This window comes from Silene latifolia, chromosome Y, assembly GCF_048544455.1.
Source record: "Silene latifolia isolate original U9 population chromosome Y, ASM4854445v1, whole genome shotgun sequence".
Lineage (NCBI taxonomy): Eukaryota > Viridiplantae > Streptophyta > Magnoliopsida > Caryophyllales > Caryophyllaceae > Silene > Silene latifolia.
Window position 1 is genome coordinate 367,961,637 of NC_133538.1, and position 25,259 is coordinate 367,986,895.

General features: G+C 36.1%; 1 protein-coding gene and 1 non-coding gene across 2 annotated transcripts; one reads left to right on the forward strand and one right to left on the reverse strand.

Moving 5' to 3' along the window:
• Window positions 1–496: 496 nt before the first annotated feature.
• Window positions 497–603, forward strand: LOC141636428 (small nucleolar RNA R71). Its single transcript, XR_012541040.1, has one exon. It is a non-coding gene; the product is annotated as a small nucleolar RNA R71 (small nucleolar RNA).
• Window positions 604–12,397: 11,794 nt separating this feature from the next.
• LOC141631809 (uncharacterized) lies at window positions 12,398–14,174 on the reverse strand. The gene is made up of 2 exons (XM_074444431.1): window positions 13,715–14,174; window positions 12,398–13,506 (listed from the first exon to the last, which is right to left on the reverse strand). The coding sequence occupies exons 1-2, from the start codon at window positions 14,172–14,174 to the stop codon at window positions 12,398–12,400; spliced, it is 1,569 nt and encodes a 522-aa protein (XP_074300532.1).
• Window positions 14,175–25,259: the final 11,085 nt, after the last annotated feature.

Consider the following 25,259-nt stretch of genomic DNA (forward strand, 5'->3'; position numbering starts at 1 on the left):
TTGAGACTCTTATAGGGTGATCGTGGTGGCCTCACATTGTTGTTATAACTTTGAAAGGCATTCACATATTGGACATTGTCTTCATGCCCCCACATTGTAGTTGTTATTGGCACACACATCGAAAGTGTGACCATTTCCCCCACATAGCTCACAAGAAGAAGTTCGGATTACCTCCTCCATGGGTGGTCCATTGGTGGTACTAGCTTGATGCACTTGATTTCTTTGCATTTGCTCAAGTTGCTTGGTGAGAAATTCAAGCTTTGCATTGGTCTCGGCATTGGAACTAGAAGAGTTCTCCTTGGGGTACCGGCTATTCCTCCTTAGCATATTGCCCCTTGAACCGTAGTAGGACTCAGAGTCCACCATCTTCTTGATGAGAGTCGTTCCCTCCTCATCACCCAAATGGTCGAATCCCCCTCCAGGGGAGGCATTCACCATGTCTTTATTTCTTGGCAACAAGGTTTGAAAGAAAATTTGGGTAACATACCAGGCCGGTATCCCATGGTGAGGACAAATAACAATTAGGTTTTGGTACCTATCCCATGCCTCACCCAAAAACTCCCCTTCTTCTTGTTGGAAAGTGTGAATTTTATTTCGGAGCATAGCGGTCTTGGATGATATGTAGTACTTGGCTAAGAACGCCTTGGTTAAGGCATCCCATGTAGTAAATGTGTTAGGAGGATGCACATTCAACCAACGATCCACTTTGCCCGTAAGAGAGAATGGGAACAACATCAATCTCAATGTGTCTTCGGACACTCCATTCCGCTTCATCATGGCAACCTTGTTTCTGAAATTCCTTAGATGAGCATGAGCATCTTCTTTAATATGCAACCGAAACTATCCTTTTAAATCAAGCCAACTTAAGCCGGATCCATTTCGAAGTTGTTTGGGGCCAAGGTGCCAAAGTTAATCGGATTACAAGTGTCATTGTGGTTGGGGCGGTTGTGGTCACGTAAGGCCGCCATTTGTGGTTGTTGGATTGGTATATATGGAGGTGGTGTTTGAGGAGGTGTGTTTGGGATGTGAATATTGTAAAATGGGTTTTCTATTGGAGAATCGATGGTGTTGTTTGGTTGTTGTGGTGGTCTGTCTTCAATAAGAGATTGGGTGGATGAATTTGCTTGGCTTGAAATAGCTTGAGAAGAGGTTCTAACCCTTTCAATAGTCCTATTCCTTAAGGCTCGAAAAAGCCTTTCAGGGTCGGATTTAAAGAGCAAAGCTAGATGGTTCCTCCTAGGCATGCACTTCACAAACTGTAAGACTCCTAGTGCTTTTACACACTAGGATAAGGCAAAAATCACACACTCTACAAGAAGCACACAACTACTAAAGCAAACAAACAAGTAAACTAAGACTAAACCTAAGACCTTTTACAAACTAGGTATAACCTAACGCCATCCCCGACAACGGCGCCATTTGATGAGTAGGATTTGCCATCATTTCCCACTATCAAAACTATTTATAAACTACGATAAAAGTAGTATTTATCGAGTGTCAAACGCAAGGATGGAGTGGGTTTAGACTTAGTTTGTGTCAAATCTAGTTTAGTCAAACAATAAAAGGTTTGTTGTTTCTATAACTGTTGAGAGTAACTAAAGCAAGAACTAAGCAAAGGGATGTAAACAAATTGTATTTAAACTAAGGTCCTCGGGTTCCCCTAAGTGGGACGAGATAAACAAGGGTATAAAAAGGGGCATGGTAGTAATTAGCCTAGGTAAGAGACTCAATCTCTTGGTCTCCCTAAAGATAGACACAAAATCATCATTAAGTAGCTAATATCAACTTAAACATGCTATCAAAAGACCCTACAAACTTTCATTTATAGAGAATTTAAGCAAAGAATGAAGAAAGATGTGGACTTTCATTCACAAAATTCCACAAACACCATATATGCATGAATAAGAAGACTAACAGATCTACCCAACACCCAAATATTATCACCCAAGTTGTATCATTAATCTCCACTTAGGTTCCCCCTAAACCCTAAGGGGTCACTACTCGCTTATAATGGTTAAACAAATGTCAACAATTGATGAAAGACAAGCAAACATGATGAAAGACATAATATAAACTTTAGCAATAATGAAAAGAAAACAAGAAATGTAAACAATTGAAATTAAGACTAGAAACGAGAAGAAATTATATCAACAACAATGAAAGGTTGAGTCTTGGATTAGATAAGAGAAGAATTTCTTCAAAATCTTCTATTACAATTCAATACCCAAATGTATACTATTGAAGTACACTAATTTTATACTAATTTGCTAAAGGATTAAAGTTTAATTAAAGAAAGATTAAGGCGTAATTAACAAAGTTTGAATATAAATTAAGTGCTTGGAAAATATCTAGGGTAGTGTGTCAATGAATAAGAGGAAGGGGGTATATATAGTCTCTCCCAAAATTAGGTTACAAATGAAAGTGTGTGCGAAATGCGGCTACAGTGGCTCCCTGCCGGTTGGCCGGCTACCGGTGCTCATACCGGTAGCGAGATATTGTCCAAAAAATGAATTCTTCTTTCTTTAATAGCTGCTAAGTATTGGAGGAGTGTCCCTGTCGGCTGGCCGGGTGCCGGTAGAGGACACCCATTTTCTTTCTTTTCCTCTTCTTTCTCCTTCTTTCTGGTCTCTCTACCGGGCTACCGGCTACCAGTGCCTCTGCCTGTAGCGAGATATTCTTCATTTTTTGGCCTAAATTCATTCTTCAAAATTTTCTAAGGTATGGGATGGGTTCTCTGCTGGCTGGCCGACTGCTGGCCTACCGGTAGAGAACCCCTTCTCAGCACACTCTACCCTTTTCCTCCTTGCTCTAACTTGAATCTCTTTCTTTCTCGCTTCTATTTTCCAATTCCAACTCACCCCTACACAAATGAGCAAAATAGTGAAAGCACGGGAACAAGGGCACAAAATAGCGAGATAAGGTTCGTAGAATGCCTCTAAACGAGTCAAAACGCAACGAAATAGGGGAAAATGGCACGGAATTGGCGCGCATCAGCAAGAGTACAGCAGAGGCAGAGTATAGGAGTATGTCACACACATCCAGTGAACTTGTTTGGCTTGTTGTTTTATTAAAGGATTTACAGATACAGCCTACACTGCTCATTCCTCTGCTATGTAATAATAAAGTTGCTGTCCATATCTCAGAAAATCCAGTCTTCCATGAAAGAACAAAGCATTTGAACATTGATTGTCATTTTGTTTGTGACAAGCTTTAGGAGGGCTTACTAGAACTTAGGCATGTTAGAACAGGCTTACAGTTGGCAGATTTGATGACAAAGCCTCTAGGTTCTCAACTACACCATTTCTTAGCATCCAAGCTTGGACTAGTCTCCAACCCCTGTCCAGCTTGATGGGGGTATATGAGCATGGTTGGTAGATTGATGTTGTACACGGATTAGTGAGCTCTTGGTAATTGTGGTAATTAGTCTTAAATGAGAGAGTTTACTCTATATTTATAAGACTTTGCTCTCTTGGTAAACATGCAACCACATTTCCACGTCTTTCTCGCTGACCTGCTAATTTCACGTTAATCTCCACATTTTTAGTGCAACAAACTTTGAGCGGTTGTTAACTAATGACCAAGTCTTTCTTTTTCAAAAAGATAATCATTATCACATACATAATGATTAATGATATATGCACAACAACCCCACTTTCACAATACATGGTCTTTTTTTCTTTCGACAATTTTGTGGTTTTTATCAACCTCCGTTTGGTGGGCTAGTCCAACTTTATGAGTCCAATTCAGATGTAGCATCATTACTTTTGGCCTTAACATTTATGTCCCGTACTTAATATTAGAAATGTAGCACAATCCATTTTCCGAGTGGACCGATTTTATTTCTTAACAAAATAGACTAAGTACAGACATATTTGTTTGGGTTAAAATCCACTGACCCATTTTTCAGACGATAGACTTTCACATAAGTCAATATTTGACTTTGAACCATTTTAAAAATATAAGACATATTTTTATGTCTACAAATTTGCCCCCTCGGGATTGAGTCACGTACACGGACTTGAGTGTTTAAGCGTGAGTCGATCCCGACATTTTATGTTGGTAATTTAAGTGTAATTACCGGTTCATTTTAGCGTATTCGGGTTTGGTTCGTAGATGGGTAAGTCCGTTATTATATAATGTAATTTCGGGTAGTATGGAGTGTACACTTGCATAATTATTTACGAATTTATGGTATAGTTTTCGTTTGAACGACTATGACAGAGGGGTTCGCGGGCAACGCCCTCGAAAACTTTGGCGCAAATTTAATTACCCAACAGTAATTAAATATGACGGAAATTTGTGAAGAGTCGCAACTCTTGAGAAATAAAGGGAAAGTTCCCTGTTACCCTCTTTCACTTCTATATAAATATAAGTGAGATTAGAAGATAAAGATACAGTAAAACAAAATCTTTTACTGCATCAAAAGAACATATAACATTCTACACAAAATATTTCTATATTACATCTCTGATTTTTGTGCCAAAAATCAGAGGGCACCATCTTATCTCAATAGGAAATTCGATTTCACCCAGGCACTAATAAGGGTCGAATTATTCTATTAGGAAAGCGGAGTCAATTCGGTGCGGTTTTATTGTCAATTCCTGTTCGTGCATACTCAACATCTAACAATCTAATAGAATAATTCTGAAATCTTTTAAGATGACGAATGTTAATGAAATGACAATAAAAGTTATCAACTGGACAAGTTTGAGGATATTAATGGAATCCGTATACTCGACGTTGTCGACATATGGAATTAGGGAGGTTTGTTTGCGGTTTGATAAAGATGCTAGAATGATTCTAGCAAAGTTGAGGGTTAATGAAATTGGTTAGAAAATTGAATTCATTCATGGTGGTACGTATGTAATTGTATGAATCAAGTTGAATATGATGATCACAAGACAATGTTGGCAAATTCACTATGGCAATGTGGCTAAAGATAAGTTTCCTTGCATTTGTTTTAACACACGGTATTATTCAGATTATGACAAAACAAAGTAAAAATAGAAATTGTTATTGTATATTGTTCTTTGTTCTTGCCTTAAGACAAAAGAATCGTCTTATCCTACAGAGATTTCGTGCAACCCAAAGGTTATAGGATCGAAATACTCCAATGAAAACGCGTTTAGCGTGATTCGATTGGGTGTGATAAACCGTCTTTTTTATCGTTTCATTTCCGTTATTATTGTGCCTTGTTTCATTGCTTTTTTTTATATATAAATATATATATATATATATATATATATATATATATATATATATATATATATATATTCTTAGAGTATTTTTGTCCTTTGATAATGACGGAAATGGTACGTATGATACGATATCAAATGTTAGATAATCACGGACGTTTGACAGTTGGTGTTCTTGAATTTGTTTTGAAAAATTGACATAATCAAGTGGAACTATGGACATGGGATGAGAATTGCAAATTGTTATGGATGTAATGTTGGTGAAATTGCCAAAATGGAAGCACCATGTGAGATAAGTAAAAGAAATTTGTCTTTCTCTATATAATTTTCGATATTGCTTACGATCAAATTTGTCTCATTGATGTTCATTTAATTCCTCCTGGTATTCATCTTGTTTTATCATGGTAAAAATGGTAGTTATCAAAATCATATTTGTTTGATACATGATGATTTCATGTATGGTAATAGTGGTCTTACTATGCATGATAACTGTGGTATAGTTAACATTTTAACATATTTGTCTAATGAACCACTGCTCGCAAGTTTTGATAATTTAATGATGATAAATGGCCATATATGTTCGAGTATGTGGTAAATAAAGTTTTATGCCATATCATGTTATGGTGTGACCGGAGATTATTGATTATCACTTTCTAAGTTGAGATCTGTGAATAATATCATTTGACAATGGCCATAATTAATTATGATTAATGGTTCATTTGATTGTAAATTCTCACAATGTATATGTCTTATTGATGACATGGTTAATAGTGGTCATACTATGGTTTGTAGATATTGGGTTTTAATATCTATGTTTCATGTTTTGTTAAATTGGCATTGTTCACAAAGTCACAAATGGATGATAATGACACCGGTTATGATATGATCATGATACTTATTATTGTTATTTTATAATATGACTATGTACTCACTTTAAACATGTCAAGTATGTCTTGTATACGTTATTTATATCTTGAGTCATTAGATATTTTTTTTGACATTGAGCATGTTTAATTAATGAGTGGTTTAAACTTAATATGGTGTAATATTAAGTGGTTATCTTTTTATGTCTATTTATTATATATGACATGTTTAAGTGTAATTTCTTTGACTCGCAATTCACGTGATGTTACAATAGTTGAGTACTATCAGTTATATGAATTGTGTGTGTATTATATAACAATAGTGGTGTACTATTGAATGCAGAACAAGGTCATAGCTATGAATGTCTCTAATGAATCATTATCCTTGATAAGATACACGGTAATGCGAAATAGAGCGGTATAATACAGTGCTTGTATGGCTCGTTAGCAAGTGTATGTATTGTTTTTGGATGGTGTCAAGTTCCGGTTCAAGGTGACTTGAGACACCCTAAGTTGATCAAAGGAGAAGTTGGAGAATCAACCATGCAAAGAGACATATTTTATGTCGTTTTTATCTCATTGTTGTTAGTCCTTGTAACTTATTTAGGGAATGTTCAATTAGAAGGGTTTTATTAGTTTCAAATTTTGATAAAGTTGATTATTGAACATGAATGGTGTATGTCATGTTGAATATGTTTTTAACATATATATTCGTTTGATCAATTGGTTTAAAATTGATCATGGTTCTTGTTGTGATTATTAATGTGTAATAACTTTATGCTCACATGAACATTAGAGTGATTAATAGTTTATTAAAGATGTTTGATCATCATATGTTTTAATAATCATGTTAGAATTGATTATGAGTTAGCATTTGTGTTGACTATGATTTAGTTGAGTAACATTTCTATTTGATGATTGACAATTTATTCATATGGTTTTTTTTGTAGTATTTTTCACTATGCTTGTTTTCTAGTAATTATGCTAGTATTGTTTTCATAAGTTTTTTTTTTATATGGTGTTATATAATGTGTGAAAATGAGCTATTGAGTGAGAATGACTATATTTTGTCTTTTGAATATAATACATGAAAATGTGGATATTAAGTGGTAGCATATGGATATACATATGTGGTTTGATAACATGGTGTAATTATATAGGGCGATATTAAGGGTCCGTAAAATAATACCTTAGGTAGCCTAATTTTCAAGGAGGAGATGAAACTCACTCATATAGGAAATAAATATTGAAGTTGTGTTAGAATCTCACATTGATTGTTTATATATGTGAATTTAATATGTAAAGTCATATTTATGAAATATGATGTTTTGATCAATGGATCGGTTACTTAATAATGTTGTTAGTGTGCTAACTGTCTTGTAATGATTGCTTAACATTGCAATGTCTTGTGTAAAGTATTTAAAGTTTGCTGATATAATTGATTTTCTTATATAATCTCGAGAATAATGGTTTGTGATAACCATAGTGAGATTATGTAGTCACGGTGGCAGCATTGAAAGTACAACAATTGACAATCCGATTGTGGAGTTGTCATTTGTTATAGGATTAATGACAAGTCGATTTTTGGCATAGATCAAAGATGATTTACCTTGTAAAAGGTGATTCTGTCATCGTGTTCTTCTATGAAGGACATGGGGGAGGTAATATGATCCTTGGTATTAGGATCATGTGTGAGAATATGATTATTACTCTACGGTTAATACTCCCAAGGGTCGAGTATGTTTCTTTTATAGTGGAGTCATTACTCGGGTTTTCACAATGGCTTAATTATTGCGGTTTGACAAGTTGAGTAAGTATACTAGTATAGCTAGTACTCATCTTTGGCAAGTTATTAGGCAAGTGTGAAAATGTATAAAGTAAACCCGAATTATGGTTCGTCCTATGTCGGTTTTCCTTTGGTTTTAGAGGGATAATGTTATGCAAATTGAATTACTAATGTAGATGGTCATTTCTAAAAGTGGTAGAGTGTTCTTGCTTGTGGGAGGCACCATTAGCTTATGGTTTCCAAGAAGCGGATTTGTATTATGAGTTTGACATTGGAGTTGGTATGCGTAGTGTTAATATATAGCCGGTTAAAAGGCTAAGTAGCTGAAGAAAATAATCTACGATGTTCCTTAAGTTATTTAACCAATTTCGTTAATATAATTTTTGATAGTGAATAACGGTGCGCACCGGGGTGTTTGTTATAACATAGTTTGTGGACTATGATAAATGGGAATTGATATTGGTTGTTTTGTGAGATCTCATTTTTAGTTGACAACTTTGCATAAATGATCAATTAGGGACTTGGTTATAAAGTCGGATGACGGGATGGGTCTAAAATTCGTATAAGATCCTTGGCGATAGGATACCCAATTCCCCTCTAATACAATGTTAGAGGCTGAATTCAATGTGGAAGGCCTATTGTTAAGAGATTGAAGCACACAATAATTAAGTCCCGATGTATGTGCTTAGACTTGCATGTTGTAAGGTTGATCTTTTGAAAAAGTGTGTTTGCAAGGACACGATGAAAAGAATCAACCTATATGAACATGAAGTACAGCCGCTTCAAGGGAGTATGGGTTTGACTCCTGATATGTTCATGAATAGATATGGGATACTAGGCTTGTAATTAATTGTCGGTCTATGTAATTTTTAGAAGTAAATTAGTTTATGTGTGAGTTATCTTCATGTATTCAAAATGGGTAGCAAGGGTTCAATGCTTAGTCACACCCCGATACTCGATTATTTGGAATGTGTAATTTCACTAAGTGGAAATTCAATCTGCGTGACATTTTCATTTATGCATAAACTGGTATATTTGATAACTTATTTAAAATCTTGAATTACGCTTAAATGGGGGAGGAATGTTGGTAATTTAAGTGTAATTACCGGTTCATTTTAGCGTATTCGGGTTTGGTTCGTAGATGGGTAAGCCCGTTATAATATAATGTAAGTTCGGGCAGTACGGAGTGTACACTTGTATACTTATTTACGAATTTACGGTATAGTTTTCGTTTGAACGACTATGACAGAGGGGTTTGGGGGCAACGCCCTCGAAAAATTTGGCGCAAATTTAATTACACAACAGTAATTAAATATGACGGAAATTTGTGAAGAGTCGCAACTCTTGAGAAATAAGGGAAAGTTCCCTGTTACCCTCTTTCACTTTTATATAAATAGAAGTGAGATTAGAAGATAAAGATACAGTAAAACAAAATCTTCTACTGCATCAATAGAATATATAACATTCTACACAAAATATTTCTATATTGCGTCTCTGATTTTTGTGCCAAAAATCAGAGGGCACCGTCTTATCTCAATAGGAAATTCGGTTTCACCCAGGCACTAATAAGGATCGAATTATTCTATTAGGAAAGCGTAGTCGATTCAGTGCAGTTTTATTGTCAATTCCTGTTCGTGCATAGATTCGTTGTAAACGGACCATTTCCATCTTGCAAGTATACAACAGACCGTCGTTTGTTCATGAATAGCTCTTTCGGCTAAACCCAATGTCTTTGACCTCTCTTGATACGAGTAATTAATAATTAACCAATTTGATTAGAGATAACGTTTGACTTCTAATTGGCATAGTAATTACTCGTAAAAGCTGCAATCCTAGTGCAAGATACCTCTATCCTTAACCAAAAGATAGAATTTTATCCTTCTTGATCTTCTAATTCAACGAGGTTTCTCTGAATAACCTGCCTAATACTCTCTCCTATTCACTATATTCTTCCCTATTTCCTTATTTGGATTATTCGGGTTTTCTTCCCTATTTCCTTTTCTGGGTTGATTTGTGTGGTCCAAATTAAATTACATATGGGGTAGTATGTTTTGTGTGGTCCAAATTCACTTTCTTATTTCGTGTGCAAAAAGGAAAGGGAAAAATATAGTAAATAGGAGGGAGTAGTATAAAAGGAAGAGCATGTCATTCAAATTCTTTATCAATTTTCTGCCCGTCATTCCTCTCATATACTTGCTAGAACCCAGAATAAACAAGACCATTTACACTGCTACAAACGGAACACCTTAGTCGGACCGAAATCATCCGAGTACCGAGCCAAAATTTCAGGTTTGTATATTAGCGAAACTTGCATTTTACCCACCAAGTTTCTTTTGTATGCAGCGTAGTGTATCAGTCCCGATGCTATAAGCGAACTTCACATCATCACATACGGACTGAAAACGTACTGGCGCCACTGGTACAGCCTAATTTTCAGCGTCCTTTCATTGGACTGCTTCGTTCTCGGCGTATGCCAGTGCTCATCGTTAACTTGGGGCGGTCTGCGATTCTCAAAGTTCAAAATTTACCCCTTTTTGGTGTATGAGCTGAGAAATCGGGGTGGTCGTTGAGTTTAGCGTAGAGATTTACACTGAGTAAACCTTGTTGACTGGTGCGGTGCCCTGCCAATAGCAACGTCACACCTCTGAAGTCCGTCTTACTTGATATTAGAGAATATTATGAAATATGATTAGAGAATATATTCTCCTATAATCAATCTATATATATAAAAGAGGCTTTTTTCAGAACATGTGGTAGTCTCCAAGTTTTATAAAACTCTAATAATTAAAAAAAAAAAAATTGGTTATTTTACCTATTCACGTATTTGTTAGATAACAAAAAAAAAAAAATCATTTAAGAGACCTATATCATTTAAGAGATAAAGTTCAATAAATAAATAGTATTTTTAATATAGTTGTTGGAAGTTGGAACAGATTAAAATTGTGCTTCTTCCATATGTTTTCAGTATATAAACATCTTTGCTTTTCCAAACAATAGTTTCATCCATGATTCATTAGTTATAGTTATTTTTTCCGTGATGATTATTTACTTTCTCTTTGCTTTGTTAGTTTTTTAAGTTGTTTTTGCCATTTAATTTGTATTCCATTTATTCTAATGAGCATTCATCATATTGGCAGGTTTAATTATATAGGGAATCACCTTAAGAATGACCACGATTTTAAGCAACCGATAATGATCGTCTTTTCAACCGTAATTCAAAACCAAGTATGATTAAAAGAGGAGTCCATGAAAACAGTAAGAATTGGTGAGGAGCTTGTGTCTGTGTGCTACGGCCTACGGTTGCGGAGAAGTTTGCGGTATATCGAACTGCAATTGTTGGGAAGAACAGGAAACCCTAAACATAGGAGGATATTATGTGATTTGAGGATTTTTTTTTGAGTTGAAATAAACCAAATTAACGTCACAAAAAATGCGATCAATAACTTAATAATATTTTTATATTTTTTTAATTGAAATTCCCAATTTAAGACGATCAGGGAACAAGTGACTACTCATTGAAAGACAGCTCTTCTGTATCTTTTAACGTGTTGTCTATGTAACTTCTATTATTGAACATAGAGTTGACAAATAATGACACGACACGAAAACACGACACGAACCCGACACGAAATTAACGGGTTTGGGTTGAGGCTCAATGACCCATTTATGTAAGTGAGTCGACACAAACACGACACGATATTTAATTTGGTCGGGTTTGGGTTGAGCTCTCTAAACACGAACCCGACACGAATGACCTGTTTAATAAATTAATCCAATTTTTTTTTTATCTTTCATCACATAAATATACTTAAAACTTTCCAAATATTGACATGACACGAAAACACGAACCGAACCCGACACGATATTAGTGGGTTAGGGTTGAGGCTTGATGACCCATTTATGTAAGTGGGTCCACACGAACACGATACAAGATTTAAACGGGTCGGATTTGGGTTGAAGGGTTTGTGACCCGTTTACATATGACACAAACACGAACCCGACATGACCCGATCTGTTTGGCAGGTCTAATTGAACACGAATAAAAAGTCCAAAGCAATTAGAGGAGAAACAATTTTGTAAGCCGTGCAACGCACGGACACAAAATCTAGTAATATATTATAGTTCGGTTATATTATTTATATTAGGTAGGAAATATTATTTTATTTCTTACCTAATATAAATAATATTACCTAACTATAATATATTATTATAGGATAATATATTCTCTAATCATATTATACTAGTTGGAAGGCCCGTGCGATGCACGGGTACGTAATAGTATCACCGATTATTACTTAATAGGTGGTATCTTTGGAATTTATTACAAATCTTTATTGTGTTATGAAATTGGTTCCATACGAAATCATAAAGATTGGTTGTATATATTATGTATCTATCTAATTCTATTAATAAGTCTATCTACGTTGAAAAGTGTAGCACTATAAATTGTATGTTTTTACAATTTAGTTGTGGTGTTACGTACTTTGAATATAATGTCAAAACATTACTGCTTAATATCCTGTATTGAAAAACCAAAATGTATCACGTGACACCTAATTTGGTAGATTCGTGAAGACTTCCTTGTAAACAATATTCCTCGTGTGCCCCTGATACATCTGGTCCCTTTCGTCAATGTAGAACCTCAATCCCTCGGGTGATTTTGTCCTCGACGCTGCTACATAAAGTTGGCCATGACTAAATACTGGCTTTGGTAGGTACACCCCAACATAATCAAGCGACTGCGCTTGACTCTTGTTAATCGTCATGGCGTAGCATGGCCTTAATGGATACTGCCGACGTTTAAGAATGAAAGGAATCTTTGTATCCGATGTAGTCATCACTATTCTTGGGATTATCACAGTTTGTCCGACATTGGACCCCGTGATTATTTTACCCTCCACTATGAACTTTCCAAGGCGACTAATAATAAGACGGGTACCGTTGCACAATCCCCGCGCAGGGCTTATGTTCCTTAGCAATATAATCGGCATCCCGATCTTTAGCTTTAACTCATGACGAGGCAGACCCTGTAAGACCAGACTGTTCAAATATTCAGTTGGGTACGACGTGAAATGGTCTTCGCACTCTGTAGACGAAGAACAAATTTCATCGCAACTTCTATACGTCACCTCTTCTCCCGGTAAGAGCCCGGTCATGTAACTGTGTATGTAGTCGGCTATTTCATTTAAAGGCGTAAGGATGGCTCGCTCCCTTAGGTATCCCTCATCCCCATACCTCTGTCTTTCTCCCTGTCTCTCCGAGACTCGCATACTTCTTTTCAGGGTGTAAATTTTGCACTCCTTCCAAATATAAGACCCACTAACTGATGCTTGACCAATGTCTTGTCGAGAACCCTTGTTTATTATCGGAAGAACCTGATGGAAATCTCCTCCAAGTAGCACAACCTTTCCCCCAAAAACCTTGTCCTCTGCCTCCGGGTCATCATACGCCATTCTATCCCTCATCGTCCTATCTAATGCTTCATATGCGAATCTATTGTCCATTGGAGCCTCGTCCCATATTATTAATGAAGTCATTCGAATTAGCTCTGCAAGCTGGCTTCTCCTTGAAATGTTACATGTTGAATTCTCAAATAACTCAATAGGTATCTCGAACCTTCCGTGCGCAGTCCTTCCCCCGGGTAGTAGCAGAGCTGCGATACCTACCATAGCGGATTATCATTAACCTGACTCTGTTACCCTCTCTATTGCCGCATTAATCACTGGGTTCTTATATGGAGTAATATTAAAGCTGTTGCAACTCTATTTGCGATTAATCCGTTTGTTCTATTATCTCTATTGTCAACAATACTGTCGTAGGAGCATTCAAATTTTAAAAACGGCAATAAAAATATGAGCATGAATTGATACCTGATGAAGCCACATTTAACACTATCTTGTTATCAGCGCGTGATTTTGCCGAAAGCGTACTATATAAGAACGTCTTGCCTGTCCCTCCGTGCCCATAGAGGAACATAACCCCACCTTTATTACGGTACACAGCGTCTATAACCTCCTCATAAACATGCAATTGCTCCGTGTTTAATTGCTGCACTTTTTCTGACCATTCTTGGTGTAGTTGTTCGTGGTCATACATTTGTTCCTCCCTTACCAGCTTATTTTCCACGCCCTTTAAGTCATCAAAGCTAGGAAGTGGCATCTCTTTGATGTCCTTCAGCGACTTCCCATATCTCATGAGTATGTTATCTATTTCAATCAATGTGTATGATCTCTTCACATCCTCCTGAAGTACAAGTGTGGGGTGGTTGAAAGCCCTCCTTTTCTTTCTCTCGATATCGTCCGATAACATACTATAACTACTTTCCCACATCGTCTTTACATCTGTTACTTCGCAAAACAGTATTATTGTAACAAATAATTCTCTGAGTTGTGACGGCATCGCCCATCGATTTGCCTCATTTAATGCCTCATGCCACTCTTTATCATTACTTAGTCAGCCATAAGCATAGCAAGCTTCCTTATACGACGGGTATACTACTTCGTTGACCCTCCGGAGATCATCAAACGAAGTTGGCCCCTTGACGATATTCAGTAGAAGACGAAGATAATACGTCTCCCCCGTCGTCGGGTGAACATACGCTATCCTTCCTATGCTGTTGCCTTTTGATTGCCTTATCCAACCGTCCTTCCATACATATTTAGTAGGGAATTGTGCATATGTAAGCTCTCTTGCTTCTGGATACATCGCATTTGCTGTGAACCACCCCATTAACTTTGTCTCGTTGCTGGTCGCTCGATTAATAACGGCCTGTAGATTGGAGGTATCACTTAAGACAACGAACTGTTCGCCGGGTAAATGGACGGGCAGACGTATAACGGATGGATTTCGTTGATGAATATCAAACGCGAAAATCCGCCACGATGCCTCACATGCTGATACATATCTACAATCCAGGTAGGCGATGATTTCATCCTCCTGGTTATTCTGTACTACCACAGTAGCTTTATCCGGGCCTTTCAAAATGTACTTAAACATATACTTTATCGCTCTTCCCGTGTTGCACCATTCCACATTTATATGGGCATTGGACATTAAGAGCAAACCTGGATTATAAGGCACTATATGTCTGTTTTCCATCTTGTGTACTCCCTTTTGAATGTACCAGTGGCATTTGAATTCAGTACAACTTGTATTATTTTAAAATTAAAGACAGTCCTCCACAGTATTATGTTGGTAGCACCCGTATATTACCTGTTATCTTTCCGACGGCGATAGACTGGGTAACCATTGCTGTCGATCGTCGTCTGCTCTCAAGATTTTTTCGGGTATTTTTTGCTACATGTGTTGTTCACCATGCACGAGCAGCCAGGGTTTGATTCGCCACAAGGTCCATGCACCATGAACTGAGACACAATGTTGTATAAATCCGGGTCCTCCTCCACATCGGGAATCTCCGCTTGAATAATACTGTCAATGTACTCTGGAGAAATATGCGATCCATCCTTCTTTAACCACAAAAGTATGTGCGCCTGGGGTAACCCTCTTTTCTAAAACTCAATTGTATATACATCTGCGATGGCAATAAGATATCAAGGATGGCCAGTGCTCTATACGTACATTAAAACATGTATAATAACTAACCTAATTAATTATCAAGAACTTTATTTTACTACTTTAACGTTTCATTATCGTAATTAATTGCTGACGATACAAGATTCCTGCCACAACTTCCCCGAAGTATCTCTCCTTCTTCAAGTAGTCCATCATTTGAGCTAGTTTTAGCCGGAATACCCTCGTCATAATATCAGGCATGTCCTCCTGTCTCTGGCTTGGGATGTTTCGGAGCATGAGATCAACCTCCGGCCATTTTGTATTAGCTGTGAATGTTATAAAGAGATGGGGGTTCCCATAAAATCTACATATTGCCATGGCATCCTGGTAATTCGCTTGCATATATCTAGGCCCACCTGTGAAAGACGACGGGAGGAAGATCCGCATTCCTACTTCTGCACCCCTATAGTCACCCTGTCTTACTGCATCACATATGTTATTTAACATGTCACACCTTATACTTGATTGATTCCTCCTTATGTACCATAATATCTCTGACTCTATTGCACAACAACAATCAACTATGAATTGTTGTAGTAGTTTGCCCCCCCTTAAAAGGGCATAACCGTCAGATAATCTTTGTTGCAGTCGATAGGCGTAGTATTCTCTCATTGTTACGCTCTCCCTTTTTCTCTTCTTCTTATTTGAGTTAGTTTCTTCATAACAGTACGGTATTCCAAGATAAAAACTGTCTTCGCCGCACGGGAAAAGTAGGGGGTATTGCAACGCCATGTACGACGGATGGAGCTCGTTTATCCTCTTCAGGCCATCACTCCTGTGTTCTATAATTATATCCCGTCCTGCACTATTCTCAGAGGTATCACCCACTATCAATGCTGCTATCTCCGAAGTGGTGGGCTTGTTGTATACTCTTGGTTTATTTTCCCGTGTGCCTATTCATCTTATCGATAGCTTTAAGTCGTTCTCCTCTTTCAGTCTTTCCCTTGCTGTCCGGAACATATAAACTAAAGGACTCACATCGTCCAGCATTTGCTCCAATCCGGAAAGAATAGTTGGATCCAGTTCAGGGCTTCCTTCCTGTTTCCCTACTGCGTTCGCCCTCATTTGTAACTCAGTTGAACTGTCATATACATACAACTGCAAAAACGACGGTTCTTTTGCATCTGCGGGAAGAAGTGAACCAGCCCAATGATTTACCTGACCACTTATTCGAAATACGTAGCACCCACGCCCTTTGTTAATCGATTTATCAACTTTGGCGCCCATTGAAGTGAACTGAAAGCATGAATTATACATCCGAATGTGTTGCCGAAAGTTTCCTGCATAGCCTTGCTGGGTGTAATCCAGCAACTCTTTTAAAAACTCTGGTGGATCGTCTATTACGGGTAGGTTTATCTTCCCTTCACTACAACATAAACTAAAACTAACCCGATTTCTAGTACTGGTTTTCTTTACCCTTTCTTCGAACCACATAATTGCCTTACATCTTGGGCATGAATATAACTGTTCACTTAAACTGAGATATCTGACAGGGGCTGCTCTATGCGCTCTTGGAATAGCTGCACTGAAAGACCGACCCGTAGTGCATGGACGCGCAACTTTCTTCTGCCCTCTTACCTTTGAAGGGACTACTATCTGGTCGACTGTATTGTACCCGCTGACCTGACTTGTAGATTGTTGTAATAAAATCGTTTCGCCTGTTACCAAAGTATCAAGTTAACTTCTAACTTCCCATGATATCTCACTATCAGTTTCAACTATTATCTACTAATTAAGCAAAATTTAACCGAGCCTGTTATTAGCATGTTTTAGAACTTGACTATCTTTCCCAGTTTTCCAATCTGTATTATCCTCATAATATTCCGAACTGAATAATTTGAAACCTATTCAGGTTATTAAATTGACTATAAAAATTCATATGAACGACGTTCTAAATTTAATTAAAGATCGTACCCCGTATGGCATCAGTTGCTAATGAAGAACTTCCGGTTGTTGGACATTGTTGGCTACCCACGAGTTGGTCCTGGTCCTCTGTAAGTAATAACCTTGTTCTTTTCCGGCTTCCTTCACAGACCTCATGTCCTGAATTTCTTAACCATGTATCGCCTGTGATTGTTATTATATAATGAGAAATTGTAATCTTGTACTAATTCAGGAGTGTTTACACCGCTCTATTAATATTACAGCGATTCCTCCACAAGGTAAGACATGCTTCATTAATTAATAATAGATCTAAAAATAAACAGATATACTCTACTTGTTTACAAAAAATAAGATTTCTGTTATGAAAATAAAACTGTGGTAAAAATTCATGGAGATATTAATCGCATAGATCAAACCTGAGACTGTCCCTCTCGTCGCCGCAGTGATACTCTGTTCCAACAGGTGTTCTTCTCCTCGCTGGTACTGTACCTTCTCATCTAACACAGCCCGGCGTCTTTTCCTGTTCTGTTTGTATAGTTCAGTTATCAACGACATATCTACCAACCTGAACCCAATATCCTTAAAACTTTTTTGACGCCCAGTTAATATATATATGGGTAGTATATTTCGCTGATTTTGTTTTTATATGGTGTATTCGAAATCCTCTTGATTATATCGTTATAGGAGTAGGATAAACTATCTGATATAAATTAGGATTATAATTATTAAACACCAGACGATATCTTTAGCAAGTGTGAAATCCTTCTGATATTCGAATTCGACACATATCTTTTAAATCATACTTCGTATAATATTATGTAAACCAAATGATTCCTAGATAAAATTGAGCGGGGATGGTTTAATCGTACAACAAAGAATATTCCGAAATGAAAAGGCAAACAATGGACTACGATATTCAAGGGTTATCGGATAGACCAATTAGCGGGAGTCCGTTCTGGTTGTGTAACTGTTACAATTGAAGGCTCATGTTCATCCCTATTTTGAATTTTGTTCGTCTGCAATTTACGCAATTCATTTTTTTTTTAATAAATTAGTACACCGTATCATATTCCTAAAAATCCTAATACACCCACTCAACCATTGCCTATTGTGTCGCCTGCCGAACAAACCACTAACCGATTCCAACCATCACGCAGACAACAATACTGCAACGTCTGTGATTCGTAACTTAATTTTGCCTGGTTTTGCCTGGTTCAACGTCTTACTTGAAATTCGAATCCAAGTTTGGAATTAATTAAGCGGTTGATTGCAATTTATTACCTTAACTGCGGTTGAATTTTGCATATAACCTGGTCAGCTGGCATTGCAGCTATGTTTTACTTATTTTTGATTGTGTTAAACTTAACTTTTTTTTAAGTCTGTCAGTTGGCATTGTATCTATGTTTTATTAATGGTTGATTGTGTTAAACTTAGCTTTGTTTACGCCTGTAATCTGAAATTAGGTGATAGAGTTCCATTCAATCATATATCCGCTTTTTCAGGTAATCTGAGATACGAAAAAACCTTCTAGCATCAAAATATCTAGTAATAATACTCGTTACAAGTTATAGAAAGTAACTGTAAAAAAATATTTCTCTATCTTACGTTAAGGAAAGGCATACAACATTAATATCTATAGCTAAACAATTCTAACTTAGAAAACTATACTGTATCTCGAATATTAGCCGGCGCCAGGTTCAATTGTAGGTGCGCATCACAGGGTCCAGTCTCGATAGGTATTATATCTGATCAGAAAAATTTTAAACTTAAGTTAGTATCTAATCAGAGTTATATAAGAAGACACAATATTATGGGGTATTTATCTGTAAGAATTATATACAATAATATCTGAAATACCTATGTCTTTTTGGGAATAGGTGAACTTGTGGATTCCTCTTCATTACAGCTGTCATTGGTGTGATTCTCCTTTGAACATAAAACTGACCTCTTCCCTATCGCTTGCGGTGCTATGGTAGTTTCAACCTAAGTTTTCAATAGTCCGTATACGGGTTAGCGGGTTTCTACGTCATCTAAGAAGAAAAATCGGATTTATGATACTATGCATAATGATATAACGTACCTCATGTGAGCAATGAGTGTATAAGCTCACAGCGGTAAATGTTTGATTATACTTGACGACATGATTATACTCAATAATCTTTAACTTAAACACAAATTGCTTATTCTCAAAGGTATTGCGAAGTAAAGTGGGGACTTTATCACCGTTATCGTTGTCGCTTTCATCCTGTTTATTAAGAAAACAATAAGAACTATGTGGTCAGTTGTTCATCGAGAATAGGAGGGCAATATTATTTGCATAACACCGGACGTCAAACCTCAGTTACGAATGCGTCGTATAAAGTACTCGCGTCTTGTCCAATTAGCCTTTTTGCTTCATCATTAAAGAGGATGAATACGGTTGATCCTGTTTCATCTTTAACTAATAACTCCACTCGATACCTACAGACAGGAAGATACATTAGGTAATAGTACATATTACAACTACTACAGTTAGTTCACGAGCATCAATATTAGAACTTACAAAAGTCTTGGATTTTAAAGTCATTTATTACAGGAGGGGCAGTAGAAGTTAGTTAGTCTTTCTGTTAGCTTCTTATTACATGCAGGGCAGGAAGGATAGTACCAAGGTAAGTTGCGTAGTACTTCCTCGACTTCTGCTATGCAATAGCATGAAAGATCCTACAAATATTATAAACATGGGTTATCAGTGAGATACTTTAGAGAATGTTTGACACCTTTTATCTGAGCAAGTAAGATACCTCTTAATATTGTGATTTGCAATAATTTATCAGAGCTAAGACGTCCTTTTTGTTTGCCAGCAGATCATCATGGTCTAATACCCCACGCTTTTGTAGTTTGACTTTACTCACAATCATCTCATCTTTTTTATCACTGTGATAAGAAAATAGACAATGCTCATGATGTTATTGTAGATAAATTTATTAATTGTTGATGGCAAACCATATAGATTTTCGGTTTTTTTGTGTAGTAGTGGAGCGTAAATAGTACCTCCAAGTCATCTGCAACTCATTAACTTCGGGAATTTCAAGGTTTAGATAAATCTTGGTCGAGAGGGATGTCTCCGCCCGGAGGTTTGCTGTCACAAACTGGAGAGAATGATAGATAAAGTGTTAAACTTAAAGTATTCACCTGCGGTAAGCATTAATGTAGTTTTAAAAAGACGATATATAATATCCTACCCGCGTTAAAACCTTTCACCCTTGTGAAAGTGACAACTATAATAAATAGTTTGCATCCCTTATTCTCTAGCTCCTTCTTTTGTTTGAAATATTCATCAATGCATTGGTTCCATAACTTCACTTTCAGTCGTTGCTTTCTGTTTGGTGCAAATACAAAATTAAAGACATGTTAAATACTTATCAAGGAAACAATTTTGATACGTAAAAGTGGTATTTGTAGGAACGAACCTTTTATCTTCTAGTTCGAGGATAATGTCATTTTTTTCACCATGTTCATTCACGAGAACACCGATGATATCTTAAACAATAATATAAGAAGAATATTAGTCGCCGTTGAAAAGAACACCGCAAATTATTAAAGAAAACATTACCATAAAGTAATAGGCATACCTGATAGCACATAATCGTTTTGACGACGCGACTCTAATTTGTGGAAGTGCGTAAAATCAAACTTGTGATTTAGAATAGTTCCAAGATCTTTATTAAGAAGTTTGACATGAGTTTTAAACATGAACGATAACATAATATCACTGTCCCTCACAACACGATAGTTATTCTTATTAGGGATAATATTGAAATTCTCAATCAGGCAAATACTTCCTTCAATGATTTTGGAACGGTAGAGTCTCCATAACCCGCTTCCAATGGTGGCGTGAACTGTTAGAATATAAAACGAATCAAGAAACTTCAACCATCAGCTTAAGCTTTTGGTTGAGATGGTTTCTTGACATGGTATCAGAGCCAGTGTGACCGAAGGTCACGGGTTCAAATCCTGACAACCTCAAAACTCCTCAAAAACTCGAACTGGAAACCCAGCACACGGTACGGGGGAGCCGGTGCGATAACCACTCTTCAAGCCCAACGGGCATTTGAGTGAGGGAGCGTAATAAAAATATTTATAATAGTTGGGCCTCAACCATCACCTTAAGCTTTTGGTTGAGATGGTTTCTTGACATGGTATCAGAGCCTGGTGACCAAAAGGTCACGGGTTCGAATCCCACCCCTCCCTTCTAAAGTGGATAATCAGAACAGGCCAGGGAATCCCGCCTGCACCCACACTTCAAGCCCAAAAAAGAAAAAAAAGGGCCTTCGTGTGAGGGGGAGTGTTAGAATATAAAACGAATCAAGAAACTTCAACCATCAGCTTAAGCTTTTGGTTGAGATGGTTTCTTGACATGAACATAAGTTCCCTGTATGTGACAAGCAGTAAACATAAGAATGACTGTTTTGAAATTATTTCAATTAGGTTAAATGATTATCAAGATAAAGTACGTCCTCATCAATAAGAACCATATCGACGCATATTAAGTTGTTATTATTCCTAAATCTTAGAACCTCCCATAATCTCGAAACGCGGACTTTGATTTTCCACTCGTTTGTAGTTGAATTTAATTCACTGATATATGAATAGGACCTAAGAAAAAACAATTAGAACAACACTAAAGAATAGTATTAAAAATTTCAAAATTAATTCGTAAAATTATTGAAAAAATAAGTAAGATACCTTGGTGCTGCAATAATATTATGTGGAACGTGAAAGAGAAAGATTGGGTGAAGAGAAACTTGTAAAGCAGCAGACATGGGGAAATTATTGCAATTATAAGGAGGTGTAGGATTATGTTTTCGATGGATTAGAAGGCGTTGATCAGATGTCCTTATATAGTGGGTACGATATGTTGTCCTGAAAGGAATTCAAATAGGACAATGGTGTAGATAAAGTGCGATCAGCGATTGAGTTAGAAGTGTAAATAGAACTTGACTTCTAATAAGAGTTTATCTAGTAATAAAGTATTACTGTAAACACATGCACTCCATATTCATAATTAAAATAGGAACATATATTCTATCTTCTAATAGGATTATGAGGAGGTGTTGTAGTGGGATTACGTACCCTGCATATTGGCTTTTGTTTTGTGCTCTGGAGTAATTATATTACCTCCTGGGTTCCTGTTCATTTGAACTCCCCCCCTTTACTTTTTCATCTATTCATATAACTCTCCCCTTTCCTTATTTAGTAAAATTTTAAACTTATTTTAATCGCCTTACTCCACAACAATATCCCACAATATTATTTTTTTTAACATTTTTATGTTCAACCAGAGTTGAGCATCATATTATTTTTTTTAGATCGGGTTAGAACACTTTGGGTATCGTGTGAAATTTGTTCGTGTTTGGTTTTGGATTAAGACTGAATCTCTAATATAGATCACTCGTACACTATGATACTCTTTATTTATTATACTTACGATTCTTCAACAAAATTAAATAAATATTTTCTTGTGTACGTTGGTTGGGTGTTTACTCTAAATGGTCGAATTGGATTATGAGTAGAAGTAGTGGCTTATTCTTAGTAGACAAGAGTGAGTAACATCTGAGATTGTTGAGTATATTAATAAAGAAATTCAAAAGAAGAAAAGAAGGAAAAAAATGTCTGCCTACCTAATGAAAATATGGGATTATCAATTACAGTAGTACTTTGATTTGGCTTGTAATTTATACTACAGAGTGTTAGTAGGCTATGGATTCCGAGAAAATCGTACTCTATATTGTCAAGAAAATAAAACTGTAATTAATAACGATAAAAAAATATTAATATATTAAGTTACGTATTATTAAGAATTATAATAATATGATTCACAATGTTAACACTGGTGTAGTATGGAGGGGTAATTTGAGATTTGTACAAGTTCATCTTTTGTATGGGATCTTCACTTGATAAGCGAGTACATATTTAATTTTAAAATAATGAGTTATGTAATGATAATAGTCCGATAGATAATTGACATTCTTTTTATATAAAGTTATTAATACGTCTTAAAGTATTGGGTCGTTAACTGCAAATATAGTTTCCGTATTGCTATTGACTTATTTTTAAGGTACGACTGAACTCGCTGTCTCTCTTGGTGATGTTGTAATTACAAAAATGTCTGACTCAATTTATGGGAAATACGTTTGTGGATGTTGTTAGTTTGTTATATCATTGTTTTGTTAACTGTGGCTTGTCATCGACGTAAAAGACATTGTTGATCTAGATTTTTAAGCTATGAAACACGAACAACTGAATTAAAAAGTATAGACTATAATATGTAAGTAAATGAAAGAGATGGGGTATATATAATAAAGCACGATTCAATAATATTGAGATTAATTAAAAATTTATAAGAAATAATCGCAAAAGCAATACTTGCCTATTATATAGACGGTAATAGAAAGAATTTAGTATTTGTAGCTATCAAACTTAATAAAAGAAAAACAAAAGACTAAAAATAAAAGGAAAATGAGATAGCGACACCAGGTGTTACCGAATTTCGGTAACACCATGGACATTTTAGTAATTTTTCCATTATTTTCATTCCCCTCCATAAGAACTTAAAATTCAAATTAGTCTTTTAATAAAGGGTAATATAAGAATATTTCAATACAATTACATCCCGAAAAAGCTTCGATGATATCTTGTTCACCATTTCCAAAAGATTGTTAAACTGGATGCATCAAAGAATGATATAGGGCTGGTCTAAAGCAATAACATAGCTTCATTAATTCCTATTTCTAAACCTGTTTGACTGCAAATTAATCAAATAATCAAGATAGTTATCAATTTCAAATTTTTTACGTTGAAAAAGACGGCTTGATGGCACCTTGGTGAAGTCCATAAATTGGAGATTGATTGCGGTAATGCCTACGAGAAGATGTATGATACTATGATTTTGTATTTTGATGATAGAAAATGTTTGATTTAATTCAGAGAAGATAAATATAAAAAATTACACTTCTATCCTTCTACAATTGGCGCAAAATGAAAACGGATTCTGAGTTTTATTTAATATTTTATTGTATTTAATTAGGGTGTTACTGAAAGTCGGTAACACCCGGTGTCGCCCTAGCACTGCCCTAAATAAAATATAATAAAACATAATCGACTGGGTAGAATGGTCTCGATTTGTGGCGATCCTTTTTGAGAGTTATTTCTGAAAAGAAGAGTGTACATTTAAGTTAGTAAATGACGTCAAATGTAAAGATACCATAATGTATATCGGAAAACTAAAACCAAGATATAACGTATGTGTAACACAAAATTAGAAAATACCTTTCTCCTTTTGGGGATAGATTCTTCAATGGTGGTTTCTTTTTCATCGTCACTGTCATCTGAGCTACTATCCTCTACAATCAGAAGGGGTCTCTTTCCTAGAGCTTTGGATGTTGTGGCAGATTGAACCTATATATAAAATATTCCATACATAGAATAAGACCGATCCGGCTATGTTTTGAGGACAATATTCAGTTCAGTTGATATTACGTGTATATATATATAAGTCGATATCAAATTATACCTCTATCCTTTTGGGGATAGATTCAATGGTGATTTCTTCTTCATCGTCATTTTCATCTGAGCTACTATCCTCTACGATCAGAAGTGGTCTCTTTCCTAAAACTTTAGATATTGTGGCAGATTCAACCTATAGATAAGATCGTATTTTGTGGCTTACATTAACACAGGAAGTAAATATTAAAAGATAGGTTAATATGTTGCAGGTAGTAATATGACGCACCACTTGGGAGTTGTAACTGAATACATTCAAAGCGGTGAATGTTTGCTTGAATTTGGCAACATGGTTTTACGTTCAATGATCTTTAACTTAAATACAAACATTTTGTTTTTAAAGGTGGTACGAATTAACTTTGGAACTTTGTCGCCATCAGTATTGTCATTTCCATCCTGTGGTTTTAAACACAATAA